Here is a 19096-nt window from a genome sequence, read left to right as displayed (position 1 = left end):
ATTTAACTAATTAATCTACAGTCATAAAACTTAGTTTATAGTTGAATAGGTTTCAGGCGCAAAAAACAGACCAGACACATAGGAAGGTAACAGGACGAAGCGCTTCGTCCTGTTACCTTCCTATGTGTCTTGTCTGTTTTTTGCGCCTGAAACCTATTCAAATATGAACAAAAACCAACTAGCCCAGCAGCAAGTGCTTTTAGACTTAGTTTATGGGTTAATTTTTACCTCCTCTATCTGAGGCAGCCATTCGTTTTCTCCTATCTTTTTTAGTTCCCGAGTTAACACGAGTTAAACGCTGCCAAAGGTGTGACACCCTCTGCTAACGGACGGCAATATGAGCCATTAAAGGCATTTGCCTTGGAAAGGCGAATTCAGCGCCCCTGCGACTGTGCATTCCGCTCCATCTAAGGGAGGCGTGTCGAACCTGCATGTGCGTCTTGAGGAGGAAGAGCGGCGAGCCGGCGAACGCCCCGACGGCGCCGGCCACCCCGCCGGAGATGGCGCTCAGCCGAATGCTGGGCTCGAGGTTCTCGTCCAGCGTGAAGCCGAAGTCCTCGATCGTCTGGAACATGCCCAGCCGGAGCCCGTTGGCCAGCAGCTGATAGCCCAGGCCCGGCAGCAGGCCACGGTAGATGGCGAGGATGCCGTCGTAGCGCGCCACCGTGTACAGCGCCTGGGGCACGTTGCGGTAGACCGGCCGCTTCCGCACCGACTTGTCTGCGTGAACGGCGCAGTCACGGTGTGTAGCCCCGCAAATACAGGCGACGACGCCGTTTACGACAGCAGTGCACTGCGCGCTTTCCTAAAGTCCGAAGTGATTTGTACTCGTTAGAAGAGCAAGGACAAAAAAAAAAACGAAAATAGAGGGTGGCATAGTCTACATTAGTGCACGTTAATGGTAAGCCGTTGTTGGGATAGCGATCTCTTCCTCTGAGCTTGTTGATTTTGACCTTGTTCAAGGGCTATGGAACATGTCGCTGGGCTGCGTTGGCGGACAATTTCTTAATGTATTGTTTATATTAATGATGTAACACAGTTCAAAACTTGAGGTACATAAACCAGGTCCCAATGAATTCGTTGAACGCGCAATGGGGCCAAGCCAGCAAACCTTCCCCTGAGAGCTAGACATATATCGCCGTTCCTCCCCGGCAAAAATTTCTAGCCAAGCCACTCGTTGTGAGGTATATACTCGAGTGGACATCTCCTGTTTGGTCACCGCACTGTGCGTACGACGTTTTAAAACTAGAATCACTTGAAGGAAAAACTGTTACAGGTGTTTGTGAAAATTTTCGCTTTTTGTTATTCGAGGCACTAAAGTACGGGCGCACGAGTGGGTGGGTCACGGATTATAACGCGACCTTGTGTAGCGCTGTACTTGTATTCACATTCACACACTGCTGTTTAAATCGTGAATCCTGAACGTGCGACACCGTGCGTTGGCACCACTAAATAATGAACCTTTCAAGTAATTTCCAAATTGTTAAAAATTTCAGTAATGCTTGCAAATAGAATTCTGAACTATACCTCTCTGGAAATAACCATGCACGGTGAACTATCTGCAAAAGAACTGCGTCCTCCAATTTACGTTTTATTTTTTCAGTATATTTAAAATTTGATCCGTGCACTGACTCCTGCAGCGTCTCAAACCTGAGGAATCAGTATCTGTACAGAAAATGAACCTAATAACTTGTTGCACGATTCTACTGCGGCAGCACATCCAGACCCTCGTGCAAGTGCGCCAAAATTGTGTGCTACATCGCACTCAATAAAACCGACGGTCATTGGCAGGAACGAAACCCCCTACCTCATTTCGAGCGATAACAACAAAGTGGAGGGGAAGGAAAGTCGACTTCCCAGAGAGACAGTATAAGTTCTAGCCCAAGAAAGCGGTAGTGGCAGGGCAAAAAAAGAGAACTCCCACCTTTTACCGGCGGCTGCAGCTCCCCTTGAAGCTGAATTCGGATCTTGGCCACCTCGATGGGGTGCGTGATGAGGCTGGCCGAGCACGAAGCGACGGCGGCGATGAGTACCTCCGCCATGGCGCTTTCTCCGGATCACGGATGAGGAGGACCGGGCAGGTGTCTGCGAGAGCAGCGGCCGGAAATCGGACGCTGTCACTACAACCACGCCGTGCACGGATGCTCATGATGCAGACTTCAGGGGCCATCACCCAAACGCTTCACCTAAAGGGCTGCACAGAAATGGCCGAGTAGTCGCGCGCACTTCCCTGTTCAGTGTTGTTTAGTTATTCACTGGGTAGCAGTAGGACTGCTTTCGCAGTATGTGACGGTGCGGGCGCGTTTGCAAAGGACTTCTAGTGTATGGCCGGGACGATGAGGACTAGTGGGGTAATGTAGGGTGGTTTACCAAGCGAACTGTAAAAAGGCGCAAAAACAGACAAAGAGAAGCAATGCGAGCCGGTAGGAAGAAGCTGTCAGATTTGATTATATTTTAAGCGACGGATGTCCTATGAACAAGCAGAATCAATGAACCTCGTGGCACAGTTTTTAACCGATTCGGGAGTGTCGATGCGATACGCTTGGTGCGGCCTCCAGATACGCGTTTTCTAGTTTCGGTCTGACAAGTGATTTGTAGGCGAGATGTTTTAGCATTTTGAGGTGCGTGCCGTATATGATGGTTAGAAAAACCGAATGATTGTTTAGAGGATGCTAAAGCACATTTTACGTAGTATGTGCGCCAGGAGAGATACTTTGCATAAGGTGACGCTTAGGTACTTGCGTGAATGTACAAATTCTAGCGGGACGTTAGAAACTGAGTAAGTGAAAAGGTAGTCAATACGTCGGTGGTGAAAATGCACGTTTACATTTATTGGGAACAAGCAACACTGGCCAGTCATCACACCATGCATGCATGGGGATGCGATTGGTCAGAGATGTTAGTGATAGTGCAGCAGATAACGCAGTCGTCGGCATGCAGTCGTACATTACAAATTAGTTTCGAGGGTAAGTCATTTACTAGGTGTTTCAGAAGACTTTAAGTAGTTTTCGAAAGTAGGCTTTTTGAGGCGAAAATACGGCTTTTGCGGCACAGCATTAGAGGTGTTGGCGGACCCCAGAAAACCGGTGAATATTCTTAGTAAGCTGGTTAACTAATTTTTAATACCTAACTTTTTAGCTTTTAGAGTTAGGCGCCTAGTTGCAATTGGAGATTTGTAGCCGTCATCTACCAATAGCCATATAAGTTTTTAGAATATCGAAAACGCTATTATCTTCGGTGCGGTGGTCCAGCCTATTCTGGCTACAGCGTGTCAAATTACACACGCTTTCGAAAAGTATGCAGGCAAAGCAACCTCTCCAGTGCACTTAACTAGTCCAAAGAGCCCAATTTTGTCGAGCCACAGAGCCAAGGGTAATCGCGTTTTCTAAATTATGAAAACTGATATGGCTATTACAAACGACCAGCTACAAATCGCCCATTGCAACTAGGCGCCTAACTTTAACAGTTAGAAAACTAATTACTAAAAATCACTTAACCAGCTTACTACTTAAGACGATTCATCGGTACAGATACAGGGAGGGCTTTAGCCCTCCCGCCTAGACAACGGCTAGGAGTCCGTCGATCCTAGCGGCGTCTTCGGCCAGTCGGACGCCGCCGGCATCGACGGCCGCAGCACGAAAGAAAATGTTTATTAGTTCGCTAACACTAGACGCCTCACTAGCGAAAAAGCCGTCCTGTCTGCGAATGAAGCTTCCGCCTGCCACGGTACCTAGGTATCCCACCTTCCACCTAGGATGCTTGTCTGAGGATTTTTCGTGGATATTTTGCTCGTGGCCAACGACGCCCACACCGGCACGTCTGCCACACTTAACGCTATCCGTTAAAAAAAAACTGCGTAGATCCTGTGAAGACAGGTAGCCACTCGACATGTAAAATGTGAGCCACTTTAGCCACAAGCGTGCACTGGCTGACGAAAAGGTTGGGACAGCATCAGTAACGCCTGCATGCAGTCTCCCAGGTAAGGAAGCCTCGTCGACGTGGAATGCAGGCATTGTTCCGCCACAAGTGCGTCTTTCTAACGCCGTCATAAATTGCCAATACGTAACGACCCTCGAGTCGTTGCAACTTTCCGTTCTAGGCACGGAGTTACAGAGGCTCCTTTTAATTTTCCTTCGAGCCGCGTCTTGTTACGTAAATGAACTGCATTTCCCCGCATTTCCGGGTGTGACGCAAGTCTCCAGACGCTCAAAGGGTGTGCAGGTTTGACAAAAGGAGCCAACCCAAATGAAGAGAAGCACGGTGACACGAAGTGTCACGTCCATGCCGGGAAAAAAAAAAATGCGCGCTCTCGCGTCCTGAATGTCCCGCGGCAGCGCTGTCGCTCAAGTATGTGCTGCGTAGCCGCAACGATCGATTCACAGACACGGGCCCCGCACACTGAAGAAAAGGAAAAAAATTGACGGTCGGTTTGCGTAGTTGGGCCAAATGCGAATTAGGTGCGCTATAGCACTTCGGTTTTCACTTCGGTTCCGGCGTACCGATCCATTGTTCACGGAAGGAAGTTGTTCAGATAGTGATAATGGGTTAATGTCCATATATGTGCAATTGATCATTCACTACTGCAAAATCATGGACAAAAGTTAGCGTTATGCGGACTCGCGGAAGAAAAATTATTTTGCGTTGCGTCGCTGTCAGTCAGCTAATATTTTTTTCTTCTTAATGGAGCACGCATGCCCCCTCGCGATTCAGTAATTTTCAATGAGCTGCTTTGCCCGGCCACAAAGAGAGAATTTTTTTCCCCCGCAAACACGCATCCCGCAAACTTTAGTCCATCACTGCACATTCATAGATTCATGGGAGTCCTCATGCCACTCCCGGCGCAGTGGTGCATCGGTTAAGCGATGCGCCACTGCCCTGCGATGGCAGATGCTGCCATCGGTGAGGGTTCTGAGACCCGGATTTCTCTTCCCGAGCAACCTCTCGCGACCAATCATGAACAGAACTGCCACCGGTCACGGTGGGCAGGCTACCAGGTCGATCTTCGTTAATCGTGTCCTGTCGTTACCTAGAAAGTTGGTTTACGGTTTGGTTTACGGGGGTTTAACGTCCCAAAGCGACTCAGGTTATGAGGGACGCCGTAGTGGAGGGCTCCGGATAATAACTACGGGCAGAGAGGAGGGCGGCAAGTGTGGCCACCTGTCACGTGTGACGGCGGCGGTCGCACTGCTCGACAGATGGCGCAGCACCCTTGCGGCGGCTAAGTTTCAGAGGCTTTAGAGGGCGGCATGGACAAAATTTCACTGGCGTGTGGGGGGTAATGAGGCGGCGAGGAGCGCTCGCGAACAAAGCCACGTTCGATGTTTACCGACAGACAAGGCCGATATTGGTGCTGCTTCGAACGCCCATCGACCCGCTGCTCATCAGTGTGCCGGAGAAGATGAGTGGATCAGAGTTAACGTGTTCGAAAGAAGAAGCACGAGAACGTCCTCGTGAAAGCAACTGTGAGCTTATCGGACAACGGCGATAAGAAAATGAGGTGCGTGCTCTTGAAGATCTTGTGAAATAGCGACTTCACTAGGTCGCGTAGTGAGCAGGACACCCGAGTATCAATCATTTCTCGCATCATAAAGCCGTAATTATCGCCCATAAACTAATGTGTGAGCGCACACGCACCCTTTGTGCGGAGTCTCAGTGGATTTTGGCCAGGTCGATGCTGGTTAACCCCTTAAAAGAAACTAATTCCAAGACGATCATTAAAGACGATTCGACTGTCAACGCCAGTTGCAGCTTTATCGTTGCTTTGCCGCTTACCATAAATTAGAGTGCACAGCCACCATCGCAGAGTAAGGCAATGTTAAAGCTGAAAGGAGTAGAGGCATCAAATTTTAGTTGCGTTTTCTCTCTTTATAAGGACTCACAGCACATTAGAATAGATTGGAATCGACCATTTCCGGAGCCCTCCACTACGGCGTCTCTCATAGCCTTAGTCGCTTTGGGACGTTAAACCCCATTAACCAACCAACCAATCCACGCTGATAGCGCCAACGAGCGTTAAATAACTTAGTATCGAATCTTTTCTCTCATGCTCTTTCGGTTTCAACAGCCGAGCGACGGCTATGACGCAAAAAAACGCGTTCAGGTGACGTGCGGCATACAAAAACTTCAGTAAGCTTAGGTCGCTGCTTTCTTCGTTTAACAGGACAGGGTTAATTGGAGAGACATGAGAGAGGCCTTTGCCCTGCAGTGGGTGTAGTCAGGCTGATGATGATGATGATTATTTCTTCCTTTTAACTCACGTCTACTCATACGCGAGCCTTTCCAAGCTCTGGAGTGACAAAAAAATGAACAAGCAGCGATTATATAGCAGTTTTTGCATGCCTCACGCGACCTCATATCGTTGCCGTCGCAGTCGTTACGGCGTTTGAAACGGAAACGAGACAAAAAATTCAGTAATAAATTACTGAGCTGGCGCAGCTGAATTGCGCGTTGTGACTCATGTATATCATTGTCCAGCTCAAAATTCCGGAGAAAAGCACTTGCATCCCAAAATTCGGTGTCTCTGCTCCTGTAAAATGGCACAAACGCAAAGTTTTTGGGCGTGCGTGTTTTGTTTTTTTTTTTTGCCTTGAAAGAGGCTTTCGAGCCTAGTTTTCATGAAAATGAACTCAAAACGTCAGTGCGCAGCGTGAATAATTCATTAAAACGATTTTGTACCGGCGGTTTTGGTTCGGTCGATCTGTGACGTCGGCGTCGCTAGCAAGTACTGGTTGTTCCTGTGAGCAACCGCTGATTTAGATGACGCCACAATAGTTGGGGCACGTGCACTCTGACGTCACTGGATGTGGGTGGAAATTCCGAGCGGCTCCTCGGACAACATTCAAAATGATGTTGAATTATGTTCCAGTCAACACCTGCGGCTGACACTTGGTAGAAGGCACCTCCTTAGGCCCATGTAACAAATTGTATCGTTTGTTTGCGGCTAACTCTGGCAATCGCATCATGTTTAATAATCGCCTGGCATTTTTTCCTTCCTAGTCCACCTTTGGCGTGCTTGTCACCCAATGCCGCAGCTTCTTAATTTAGCGCAAAGTTTGGTCGAAAGTAACAAACACTGCTGACTTTTGAGCTGAGTTTGTCCGCCACGCCAGCTATACGGGTGTTTCACTTAAGACCTTATACAATTTTTTTTTTTTTAAATAGGCCTTTTTAGTTAGAAGAGCGCTTTTTTCGGCATAGCATTGCCAGCGGTGTAGTACATCGGAATACAGCTTAGACGCACTAACTAGCAGGCCTGTTAAAGTTAAGAATGGTTAACTTTTTGACGATTACTGTTAGGCTCCTTACTTATTGAGAGGCGTGTAGCCCACCGTAAGTAATATCCGTACCAGTTTTTAGAATTTCGAAAACGCGGTTACGCTCGGCGCTGTGGTCCAACAAATTTTGGCTACATCGCGCCCAAATACATGTGCTTTCGAAAAGCTCACGGGCAAAGCAACCTCTCCAGTGCACGTAACGCGTCGAAACAGCCAAAATTCCTTGCACCACAAGGCCGAGGGTAACCGTGTTTTCGAAATCCTAAAAACTGATTTGGATATTATTTACCGTGACCTACACGTCTCTCAATAATTCAGGAGCCTCACAGTAATAGTTAAAAAGTTTACCGTTCAATATTAGTTAACCAGCGTGCTAGTTAGCAGGTCTTAGCTGTATTCCAACGTACTAAACCGATGATAATGCTAGGCCGAAGAAAGCCCTCTTCTGACTCAGAAAGCCTATATTTTTATAACTGCGTAAAGTCTTACGTGAAACACCCTGCACATGCCAACCACATCGAAGAGTCAGTTGCCGCGCAAAATGTCCCTGCACCGCAGTCAGTGGCGAGTGGGACGAGTCCATAGTTATCTTGCGAGTATAGGGCCTGTGCTTGTCGCCCCAAAAACTACAAAGCACTTGACATGGGGAGCACGTTATATAAGCGCGCCATCGCCAAGAGTATCAATACTCGGCTGTTCCATAAATTAACGCTCTTCATGTTCTTCAGTCTTTCCCGACCTGACAGACCGCGGACGACGTGGGGTCTACCTTTACAATTCACAAGTTTTATCGGCGGTTTATGTTTAGCAGGAGCCGTCCAAGATGAGTGCGTTTGGCAGCGCCAAACCCTCTTTAGCAGGTTCTCGGCAACCGTGTGCTACCAAAGCCTGTAGAGAGAAGGAGACGGAAGGGGAAACGTAACCAAAACATTGTCCTAATTTGCATGGTTCCTCTCTCCTCAGCTGCCGCCTCCTCTGTTTCGGGCGCATTTAATTCTTCCGTACCGTACCGTGCGCCTCAATGATGGCAGCACTTTATAGTGTGTTTTAACAGGAACACGGAAAGATCCGAAATTTAATGCACACTGCACACACTATTCTTTTCTTCCAACAGCAACACAAAGGTAGGTAATACACAGCCTGCCCCGTCGCGGTGGCTCCGTGGTTACGGCGCTCGGCTGCTGACCCGAAAGACGCGGGTTCGATCCCGGCCGCGGCGGCTGAATTTCGATGAAGGCGAAATTCTAGAGGCCCGTGTACTGTGCGATGTCAGTGCACGTTAAAGAACCCCGGGTGGTCGAAATTTCCGGAGCCCTCCACTACGGCGTCCCTCATAGCTTGAGTTGCTTTGGGATGTTAAACCCTAATAAACCAAACCTTACACACAGCCAAGGAGATGTCCGGCTGTATGACGCTGGCGACAATACCGCGCTGAACCACTTTTAATTCATGGTATAGACCAGATTTTTGAGCCTCTCCTGGGCGCGGCCATTTTGCACCGACTGGCGCGCCGCGGTGCGGGCGTTTCTTTGGGGACTGCGGGGCTGCGGCAGTTCCGCGGCCGCGCCTGCATATAGCCGCGCTTCGGGCGCTAAAAAAACATTGTCGAGCATACTTCCGCTGCGTGGCTGTGTTGCAGGAAGTATTTACGTTATCAAAGCGATAACATTGACGCGTTTTAATGACATTTAGTTTGACATTCAGGTTAATTGTGCCGGCGCTTAGAACGCGCTCGTGCTTATATCGAATTCCATCTTGGTGCTCCACGTCGCAAAGAAACTTTTTATTCAATATCAAGAATTAGGTGTGCGGCTAGTATGCAGTTCCAATTCCCATGCACTCTTATTCCTTCCTGCCGGCCATAAAGCCCCCCCCCCCCCCCCCCCCCTTCCACAAACGGCTTTCTTGTCGCCGCGCCAGTTTATCAACAAATTACCGCTGTGAGCTCAACTGAGTCGCAGCGCCAACAGAAAACAAATTTTGTCATGGTTTATGCAACCTGGTGCATAAAAACGTACTTTCGCTTAATTTATAAAAGCTTGAATAGATATGAGCAGCTAATCCAGCTTTCACTAATTCTGAGGTCCGAAGTCGCGTTATGTTACTCAGGAGCTCTCGCCGCGTGTGAGAGCGTTGCGTAGGCGTTTGGCTAAGTGTGGAAAATGTAATGAAATCGCGCATATTTTCCTATGAATAATGTAGATACCGCACCGCTGCGGTGGCTCAGTGGTTACGGCTCTCGGCTCCGGCCCAAAAGACGCGGGTTCGATCGCGGCCGCGGCAGCCGAATTTCGATGGAGGCGAAATTCTAGAGGCCCGTGTACTGTGCGATGTCAGTGCACGTTAAAGAACCTCAGGTGGTCGAAATTTCCGGAGTCCTTCACTACGGCGTCCCTCATAGCCTGAGTCGCTTTGTAACGTAAAACCTTAATAAACCAAACCAAGCTAAGGTAGATACCAACAGCAGAAAGATACTATAGATAAACCTTTACCCCCCAGATACCTCTGACATGTGTGCGGAAAAAGCAGCTGAAATCGGTAGCGGTCGTGCTTACAATCCTGTGCATGAAATGTTCTGAATGGGAACAAGAGCAAGCTCAGCGCAAGGATGCTGAACACGTACTGGTGATCGAAAACACGCGCTCCGTCGGGACAACCTTCAGTCTGCAGCTCGCCTATCCAGTTACTACTCCACTGAGTCAAGTCAATAGATCTACATTCTAATGCATAATATTATCATAGATGATTTCGCACGTAAAAGGCGACAACAAACGACACGACAGCGCAGAAATCTGCTTCGAAGTGCCGGTTTCCAGTCCGTACACTACCTGGTCGACTACCCTCGGATGTCACGTTAAAGGCCGATTCACACGACGGACCGTTCGTCCGCGGCCCGCGCACTACGTGTGCATACGTCAGCACTTTGAGGGGCGCGCTGTCGGCCGCCATCCATCCATGCATCCAGCGCGCCTCTCAAAGTGCTGACGTATGCACACGTAGTGCGCGGGCCGCGGGCGAACGGTCCGTCGTGTGAATCGGCCTTAACGAGTAACTGCGCACAAGATAACCGCAGCACTGTCTGGAAGAGGGCAAATGTGAGTAGTGACGCACAGCACACACCCTCATACGTTAGCTGATGGAGCACAAAACGGCAGAAGCGAACACGTAAACATGCGTTCTATGCGCGGCGCCGGCGCGACCCGCAGTCCCTCGGGCCGCGCGCGCCGACAGATGGCGACTGGCGTCGAGAGTAGGCGCGCGTCCGCAGCCTGCGTGCGAGGGTAAAAAAATCTGGTCTATACGCTTAGTATATTTTGACTAGTTTCGACCGGTTTTTGACGCCGAGACTACCAGCGGACGCGGCCAAAAATTCATAATTATAACCGTGCGTCATCACATCCAGTTTCTTTTTCGACTCACGATAACGACGCCGCAAGGAATGCCGCTACGCGCAGTTGTTTCAACTTTGCGCTGCAATTGCGGCGCGAAATAGCCCACCCATTTATCTCATAGGCCCCTATAGATGGCGTACGAAAACTCGCATAGGTGTTCAGCAAACTGAGCGACCATTCAGAACAGGCTATATAGAGTAAACGAGGTAACTCTCCGACCACTCCGCCGCACAGTTCACATCCGACTCTCAAGTCGTGCTGTTCATGCTCGTGTTAGTTGTTTTTCTCCTTCAATACTGCGCTGCTGTGAAAAACATGGCTCCTCGAAGAGCGGCCATTGTCTGCGCGCTTTTGTGCAACGGCACTAAGCGGAAAGGGAACGCTGCACTTGGGAAAACACGCATTGTCTTCCTTAATGAGGGACCTGCAATTATGTAGGGGCCACCTGAAAAAGGAAAGACGAGCCGCGCGGCTGTGCCTTCATCCGAGCGCTCTCCTCTATTTGGATCTAATTAATCGCTCGTGCACGTCTCCTTTTTCCTGCCGCTCGTGCCCTTAGCTCCCGTCTAATATGATTCAGTCACCTGCGCCGGCTGCCACGCTACCTATATACATGCCGTACTTAATTAACCACTCTTTTCTCGCTTTTTTTTGTCACTCACGTCGGCGATGTTTTCCTTTATTTTATGAAACGGGAGAAATGCGAAGAAGGTCCGTCTGCGCACGCCATTTCCCGAAGCGGTCGTCTTGTGGTAGAGCATCCGCCTCGCATTCGGGAGGTGCTGGGTTCGATCCCCAGTGCCGCCGGGTACCGACCGGTTTCTTTAATGGGTACAAGATTTCCTCCGGCCTGGTGCTCGGCTCTTCATGGGGTGAAATGCTTGGGAAAAATGGTCTCGGACCAAACCGTGTAACTAATGTATACGCAACGCGCCAACGAAAGAAACTTGGCAATTTACTATACTTTCTGAGGCACTAAATGCGTCGCTATTACTGGAGACCGTTTGTTCGTATTGGATATCCAAGGATTCAAAACGGTCCTCTATTAAAGAAGCAAAACCAATCGTCTTTGTGGCTGCTTTCCCGATTGGCGACCCAGTTACGGGTGACAAAAACAAAAGGGACTGAGTTTTCCTCTTCGGCCGTGTCCTGGAGGTTATAAGAATGAAGCCAATTTTATTAACAAGTGCGAGCCGCTGCCCTCCTTCTGAGACAGAAGAGAAAAGGCAGCCGCCCAGCTCTGCAGCAGCGCCAATCGCGAAGTTTCCCATGTAGGACGGAAGAGCTCATCTGCGCGCGGTTTCGCGGCGCCGCGTGACACATGACGGACAGCATCGGCGATGACAGCGCCGCGGTAAGGGAAAAATAAAAGAGCACGAATGACGGCCGCGTCACCGAGTTGCGGCGGGAAGCCGAACACGTTAAGAAAAACCAGTCAGCGGCGCGTAAGATCGATGGCGCTGGCGTTGAGAACAGGCGCGCGGAATTCTATATGGCCGCCGATCGCTGAATAATGACCTCATGAGGCAGGGGAGCCGAGCGCTTTCTGTCCCTCACTGCCCGACCGCTTCTTCTTTTTGCTTTTGTCTTCATCAGACGGTCGGAAAACAACTATAGACTCGAGAAAAAAAAAACGTTCTTATAATGCACGTGATCAACTATCCGAAATAAAGCCTTCTAAAAACTCCGCACTCGATCCATTACGAGATGGCGAGAGGTCGCACTCGGCGCCTCTTCTCCCGGTGAAAATGGCCGTAGAGTTGTTTTTGACGCGTATATTTCCGTTCTGCCAACGGCACAGAACCACAAATTACGGTTGCGCCTCGCAGCTCGCCTCACACCTATATGGCTATTTTGGCTCAGAAGCATCTCAGCTTCTGACCTAAAAAGTAACACACACTCAGGGGAGATCGTGAATAATTTGCACCGTCGCCATGGCTCAGCAGCTTTGGTGCTCGACTATTATACCAAGGTCGCGGGGTCGAATCCCACCTGCGGAGGCCGCATTTCGCATTGTGTTTGGCGCATGATAGCCATAGTTGCTTATGCGCCATAAAACCCCATACAACTAACTAACTAATGACGAAATGAAAAAGGCGAAATGAAAAAGTGCCCGTGTGCTGTGCGATGTCAGAGCACATAAAAAAATAAGTCCAAAGTGGTCTGAATTATTCCGGAGTCCTCCAATACGGGTCGTCTGCGATCATTTACTACGTATAGTTAATCAACAAACACGGGATATTCGACAGCATAGCGCGAAGTGCGTGCTATTTTCACTCAGACGTGGTGTTGAATTAAATACGTTAGATCGCGAATGCTGCTCGCGTGCTGCTGCATTTGCACCTTACCGCTGTGACGGCCGACTGGGCCAGGCGGGCTAGTTCCGGTTCCGGTCTTTGGAAGTGGCGCTTTAAGGCGAAAGCCTTTAAGGCGGCCATGACTGTCCATCCGTCCGTTACATCTGAAGTGAGAGTAGTAACTAGTCATTACTAGGCACAAGTTATGCCTAACTAGTCATTAACCAGTAATGACTAGTTAGGCATGACTGGATGACTGATTAGTCATGACTAATTAGTCATTAACCAGTCATGACTAGTTAGTCGTGACTGGTTGGTCATGGTCATGACTAACTAGTCATTAACCAGGCATGACTGGTTAGTCATGACTAGCTAGTCATTAACCAGACATGACTATTCGGTAGTCATGACTAATTAGTCATTATTGGTTAATGACTAACTGTTCATCACTATTGGCCAGTCGTGACTAATTATTCATGACCCATGACTAACTAGTCATGATTGGTTAATGCCTAACTAGCCATGACTAATTAGTTGATGACTAACTAGTCATGACTGGTTGGTCGGAGAGCTCCATCGCAAATGCGTCACAGAGATAACGTAATTGCGCTCATTTTTCGCGGGCGGCTTGAACGTGAAAGCGTTTCGGGATTTTCATCTGCGATTTTCTCATCAACGCAGCCACCTTTCCGCGCAGAAAAAAAGAGTCGGTAGTGTATACCCGAGGAATAATCTATCCGTGCTAGTCTGATGCAGTGCACCTTTTAAGACTCAAAGTGCCTACTCAAGATTTGTGCAACGAAAATGAAAGCAAGTATAAACAATGGTAACCAGTCCGGTGGGAAACTCAATCTGCAAAGCACCATGTGCGTAAAATGCATAATTTTGGGGAAACAAAGGTTTCAGCATTGCGGTCCAACATTCGCTTTTTCCGCATGCTGTGCAGTCCAAGGAGGAAGAGCGTGCCAAATGTTTCTTGATTACGGCGAGTTGCCAAGAGATATTGCTCTTTGTGTGACTTTAAAACGAAGGACGCCCCAAAACAAAATTTCATCGCATCATTAGATGATTGGCGGTACGTCAAACCGACTACAGTTAACAGAAGAAACGAAGGTTCCTTTCTGTGCCGCCAGGTTCTAACAAGCCAAGCTTCGGTGCGCAGTTCATAAATAAAATGTACCCCCCCCCCCCCTTTCCAACTAACAATTTAAAGGCACTGCCACTCACGCCCCGTTGCACGCGGATATCAGCGTTACATGCTACCTCTAACAGCGCAATGACGCCATTACCGTTGCAGCGCTGCTTCTTCAAGCGCGGAGGTGGGAGAGGGTTTCAAGCCTCGCCCTTTTAGAAGCCTTCCGCTTCTGCCCCGAGACTTGATTTCTATTCCTTGCAAAAAAAAAAAAAAACAGCGCAAAGATCTAAGTATTGGGCGACACCAGAGCTAGCTGTTAGCGGCCATAGCTTCAAGCGCCTTCAATGATGCAGCAATTTAAGATATATATAATACAACGAAGCAGCATCCACGCACTTCTCACGCTCGCACGCGAGACATCTCCCGCTACTGTATCTTGCGTTTCCAGCGATGCACTTCCATTTGCGACGATTTGAATAACATGCTCCGGATGGCGCATATCCGCCGCCTCGTTCATTATGAATGCCCCAGCTTTCATTCCACTCGACCTGACTGCAACCACCGATTTCCCGTTGGCTCCGAAGGTGGCGCTCTCTGCATCTTCGTTCGGCTCCTCTCAGGAGTCGGGGATTCCGTTCCGGCCTCGGGCTTCACCAATAAATAACGTGAGGAGAGGTACACCATCCTCTGGCTTCGCTGGCATGGGCTATTGGATATGCGCAAACATGCCAGGCGTATCTCTCCCTAAGCAATACAAATGCCGCCGTTACGGCCACATTTCTCTTCAGACTCTATGTATAAAGACAACACTGGCGCACGGGAGCCAACAAACAGCAGGGGGGTACGCCGGGAAGGGGGAACACGGGAGGAAGCCATGCGGGGAATGGGACGCGTACCACAGCGCGAGGCCGAACGGTCGTTAATGTTGCCTGGGTGGAGAGAGCCGCATTTTTCAGATGTACAGTACGCGCGACCTTGTAGACATTTTACGTCCGGACCTTGGCCGCTGGAGACGTATTCCAGACCGTTAATCGGGCCTCTTGCGTTGTACTTGGAACATGGTTACAATATGCGTATTCGGTACACCGTCTGCGCAAAGCGAAGGCTGCGCCGTTGGTGGCAGGCTCGCTAAGTATGCTCGAGAGGGCACAGTGAATAAGATTTTTTTTTTTTTTCGGAATTCGTGCGGTGGGGCAAGCCACATTGCTCGCGCATGCACCTTGAAACAAACGTCGCAGTACGTCCAAGGACAATTTTTGCATGGTTGAATATTTCAGTACTTAAAAAAACTCAACGTACACACACGATTTTACTTCCGAGAACGCGCAGTCGGTCGCATTTCGTTTACTGCTTTTCTGTTTCGTCCCTTCCTTTTACGTTCCCAGAAAGTATTCGGACTAATCGTCTTGTTACCGTATGCAGTCAGACATTGGTCGTCACTCGTGCGTGTACGTCAGTAAGCGAACAATTTCACTTCTTCGCACCGCAGGTCTCACTCCCGATTGCCATGCGCAGCGATAAGTTCCACTTGCCACAAAGTGCGATCGGTTTCAAATGTAGACAGCCTACGGCTGCACACTGTTACGACGAACGATAGCCGTCACGGCAGCAGCAAAGGCTACGCAGGTTGTTGCGGCGCAGCGTGCGTACTCGTATTTGTTGATTGCTGACCCGTGAGAACTTTGTCCTCGGTCACTAGATGAGTAACGGGCCTGAGAAGTGCATCGACGTGCATCGGAAAGGCAACGAATGAGTTCGTGGTTATGGCACCCAGCTGCTGACTCGAAAGACGCGGTTTCGATCCCGGCCGCCGCGGTCGAATTTCAATGGAGGCGAAATTCTAGAGGCCCGTGTACTGTGCGATGTCAGTGCACGTTAAAGAACCCCAGGGGGTCGAAATTTCCGGAGCCCTCCACTACGGCGTCCCTTACAGCCCGAGTCGCTTTGGGACGTTAAACCCCCATAAACCGATAAACCGGTGTATACATAGACATCCAATGGCATTTAGGTCAGAGGCCTATAAGGGCAAAGGCCTTTAGGTCAAACGCCTTTAGGTTGAAGGACTGAAATGTACAAGACAATAAATTCGGCTTTGGAGTACTGATGCCCTTGATATTTCATACGGAGTAAAAATGAAACGAGAAATTCCGCCAATTTATTCGCACGCGTTCTGCGGAGGCACAATTTAGTCGTTCACATGATCCCAAAAGGCTTGGACACCGCTATGAAAAAAAAAAAAGAGAGAAACTAAATAAATACAGAAATATCCTAGCGTGAGATGCCCATCCTTCTGGCCGAAAAATAAGCGCATACAAGGCAGACCGGGTCGTTGGAGATCAATCAGGCTTAACTTCTTCGTGGCGAACTTTGCGCCACGTACGAGGCGCACTTTTTCTTTGATTCTTTTTTTTCTTCCGATGTCCCTAAGCAGGCAGAAGATGCACCCCAGTGGATTAACCGCCCTCTCGATGCCAGCAGAAGGCGATCCCGCCGTCAAGAAACTGCGACGCATTTGGGACAGCTTTCGTTCGTTCCTCTCGTTCCCTGCTGCACGAGTGGCGCTTCATCCCTTTCCCTTCAGGCCGCTCCGAGGATTCGCGGCAACTGACAGCATTAGGACGCAATATGTACGCACGAATCGCGAATCAACGTTAAAGAGGCGGAGGCTATGCCACACTTGAGCGGAATTTTGATGAAAGAAAGAAGAGTAAAAACAGCTCGAAGACAACATGAAAATAACTATTTAGCACTGCTACCGCTGTTGTTTACGCAGAAAAGATAAGAAGTATCTAATGCAACAAAAAATAAACCCAATGAGCGAATTAAAAATTAGAGGACGCTTAAGCTTCGCCCTTCTCGCAATCCGGAGTGTCTGTGCTCGATTCCTACCCAAACCCAAATTCACCGAATTTCCTTTTCAGCTAAGTTTTATTAATTGTTTGCTTTCATCGTGATTTTTCGCTTACCGCCAGCGGCCGACGCCGACGACAGCGGCTTTTCTGCGAGATGGAACCCTTAACGTGATCGCTTTTAAACGGCTTTTTTTGTGGTCTTCACCGGCCAACTAAAAAACAGGGCTGCTTACGTGCGCTATGAGAAGGTATTTATTTACTCGCAGCATGTCCGCCTTTATGACTGACCGTCACGCTAGTGAACCCTGTAAAGCTTAGGCTACACGCAACATCAACGTCCTAGAACGCAAACTGGGAGGCAGCCGCCGCTGGAAGTCAGTGGCAAGACGCGACAAGCGGAGGTCGTGGGTTAGGCTCCCAAAGACGGCACGTGGTTGCGTTTGCTTGCTCTTTCTGCAATATTATGTCCTATCAACTATGATTAGTCGATTAATTCTCTTCTGATATCAACGCCACGATCAAATAGCAAAATAAAAATAGCAACATTTAAATCCAAAGGGAAGCCGGTCGTAAATCACGGCGATACGTGCCTCGCAATATCTGAAGGGAAAGTCCGGGGTAAAACTGCGCGTTGACCCAAAATTCGCTGCGAGACTCGCAGATATCGTCAAGAGGTTGGATGCACTAGCAGGTTTGCTTTCTCGAGTCAGCGAGGTCAAGGCGTCCATAACAATGATGCCAGCAAAATATGATGTCATTCTAAAGAAGCACGAGCAGAAGGACAAGAGAACAGGCTGCCTTAGAAAGCGTGCCCAGGTGCTTGAAGAGGCTAGCTGCGCAATGTCGTTCAGTAGCTAAAAATGCTGCTGAATGCGCTAGATATATACAGACGGAGGCACAGGATACTGAAGTTCATGATGTTCAGGTCCTGATGAAGACCTGCTCGCTGAACTAAATTGCGTTGGTAGAACTTTGAAACTGCCAGAGCTGCAATCAAGTGACATATATCTTGAACCTCTTGAACATATGGAACTTTCTTACACCGAATTCCCTCTTACACCGAATATCCTCTCGCCCTGGAACTCCGCAGCCGAACGCTACCCCGCACCTCCACCAAATGCAAGGTGGGATTTGTCCGGTGAAGCTTCTCAACGGGAGCAGGGCTAACAGCAGTCCGAGGTCAGGCAGTGGAGCCAGGAGCGTGCACCAGGCGATGGCCATGCGGCTCGCGCGTATGCCCGTTGTCCTCCTTACAAAAGTCAAATTTAGCGATTCGAAAGTTTTAGCCGAGATCATATATGGTCAGTTTTCAAGAATAACGCTGAGCATGCACTACTTGTCAAAATACGTACCAACCAAAGTCCAAACCTTGCCAAAAGTTAGTCCGTGGATAACCCGACAATTCATACAGTTGAAGCGAAACAAATCATCTCTACCTAGATACAGCGATAAAGTCCGTGAAAATTCCAGTGCACTGAAGCTAGCCATTAAGTTAGAGAAACAACAATACCTTAATGCCACTCTACGTAATTTTATCAAATCTTCTCTTCAAAAATTCTGGCGATACCGTAATTCCAGGACGCACAAGCAATGTAGTCTGCCGCCGGGTGAAGCTCAACATAGGGCGGAAGAGTTTAACGACTACTTTAAATCCGTCTTCACCACTGAAAACGGCGTGATACTCGGCACAGGCTCCTGTGCCATCAATCAGCAATCTTTACTAACCAGTGAAGTACCAAGGAACTGGAAAATGGCTAAAATAATTCCTATTCATAAATCAAGTGATTACGGAAACCCTTCACATTATCGCCCATTTCAATTACTTGTACAGCTTGTAAAATTCTCGAGCGCATTATTTTCAAACGTAATGTAACATTCGCGAAAGAAAGCAAATTCACCAGCAGCGGGCAACATGGATTTCGAAAGGCTTGTCAACTACCATGCAATTAATTGAAACCACACATGACCTCGCCGTAACTACTGATAATCGTGGTCAAATTGAACATCGTGGGTAATCGTGGGACATCATATTTCTTGATTTGTCCAAAGCTTTCGGATAATTTAGGATGTTTCATACCCTAAACTATTTCACAAACATGGAATTATCACAAGCTTATCTGCAAAAGCGGCGTCAGTTTGTAGAATA

General features: G+C 48.8%; 1 protein-coding gene across 3 annotated transcripts in view; it reads right to left on the bottom strand.

Moving 5' to 3' along the window:
* The window catches only part of LOC149353667 (solute carrier family 25 member 35-like), a 52620-nt gene that overhangs the window by 16987 nt on the left and 16537 nt on the right, over window positions 1–19096 (bottom strand). For 2 of the 3 annotated variants that reach the window (XM_089582710.1, XM_089582711.1), the window contains exons 2-3: window positions 1925–2085; window positions 428–720 (exon numbers count right to left, since the gene is read on the bottom strand). In XM_089582710.1, coding sequence (XP_089438836.1) covers window positions 428–720; window positions 1925–2042 — 411 coding nt within the window. In that variant the 5' untranslated portion in view covers window positions 2043–2085. Of the gene's footprint in view, window positions 1–427; window positions 721–1924; window positions 2086–13014; window positions 13116–19096 lie in introns of those variants that run through there. The other variant, XM_089582712.1, reaches the window with a different exon arrangement.

Source organism: Amblyomma mixtum, chromosome 3, assembly GCF_055824585.1.
Source record: "Amblyomma mixtum isolate Tamu chromosome 3, ASM5582458v1, whole genome shotgun sequence".
NCBI lineage: Eukaryota > Metazoa > Arthropoda > Arachnida > Ixodida > Ixodidae > Amblyomma > Amblyomma mixtum.
Note: the sequence above shows the minus strand (reverse complement) of the source record. Positions and strands in the feature narration are given on the sequence as shown.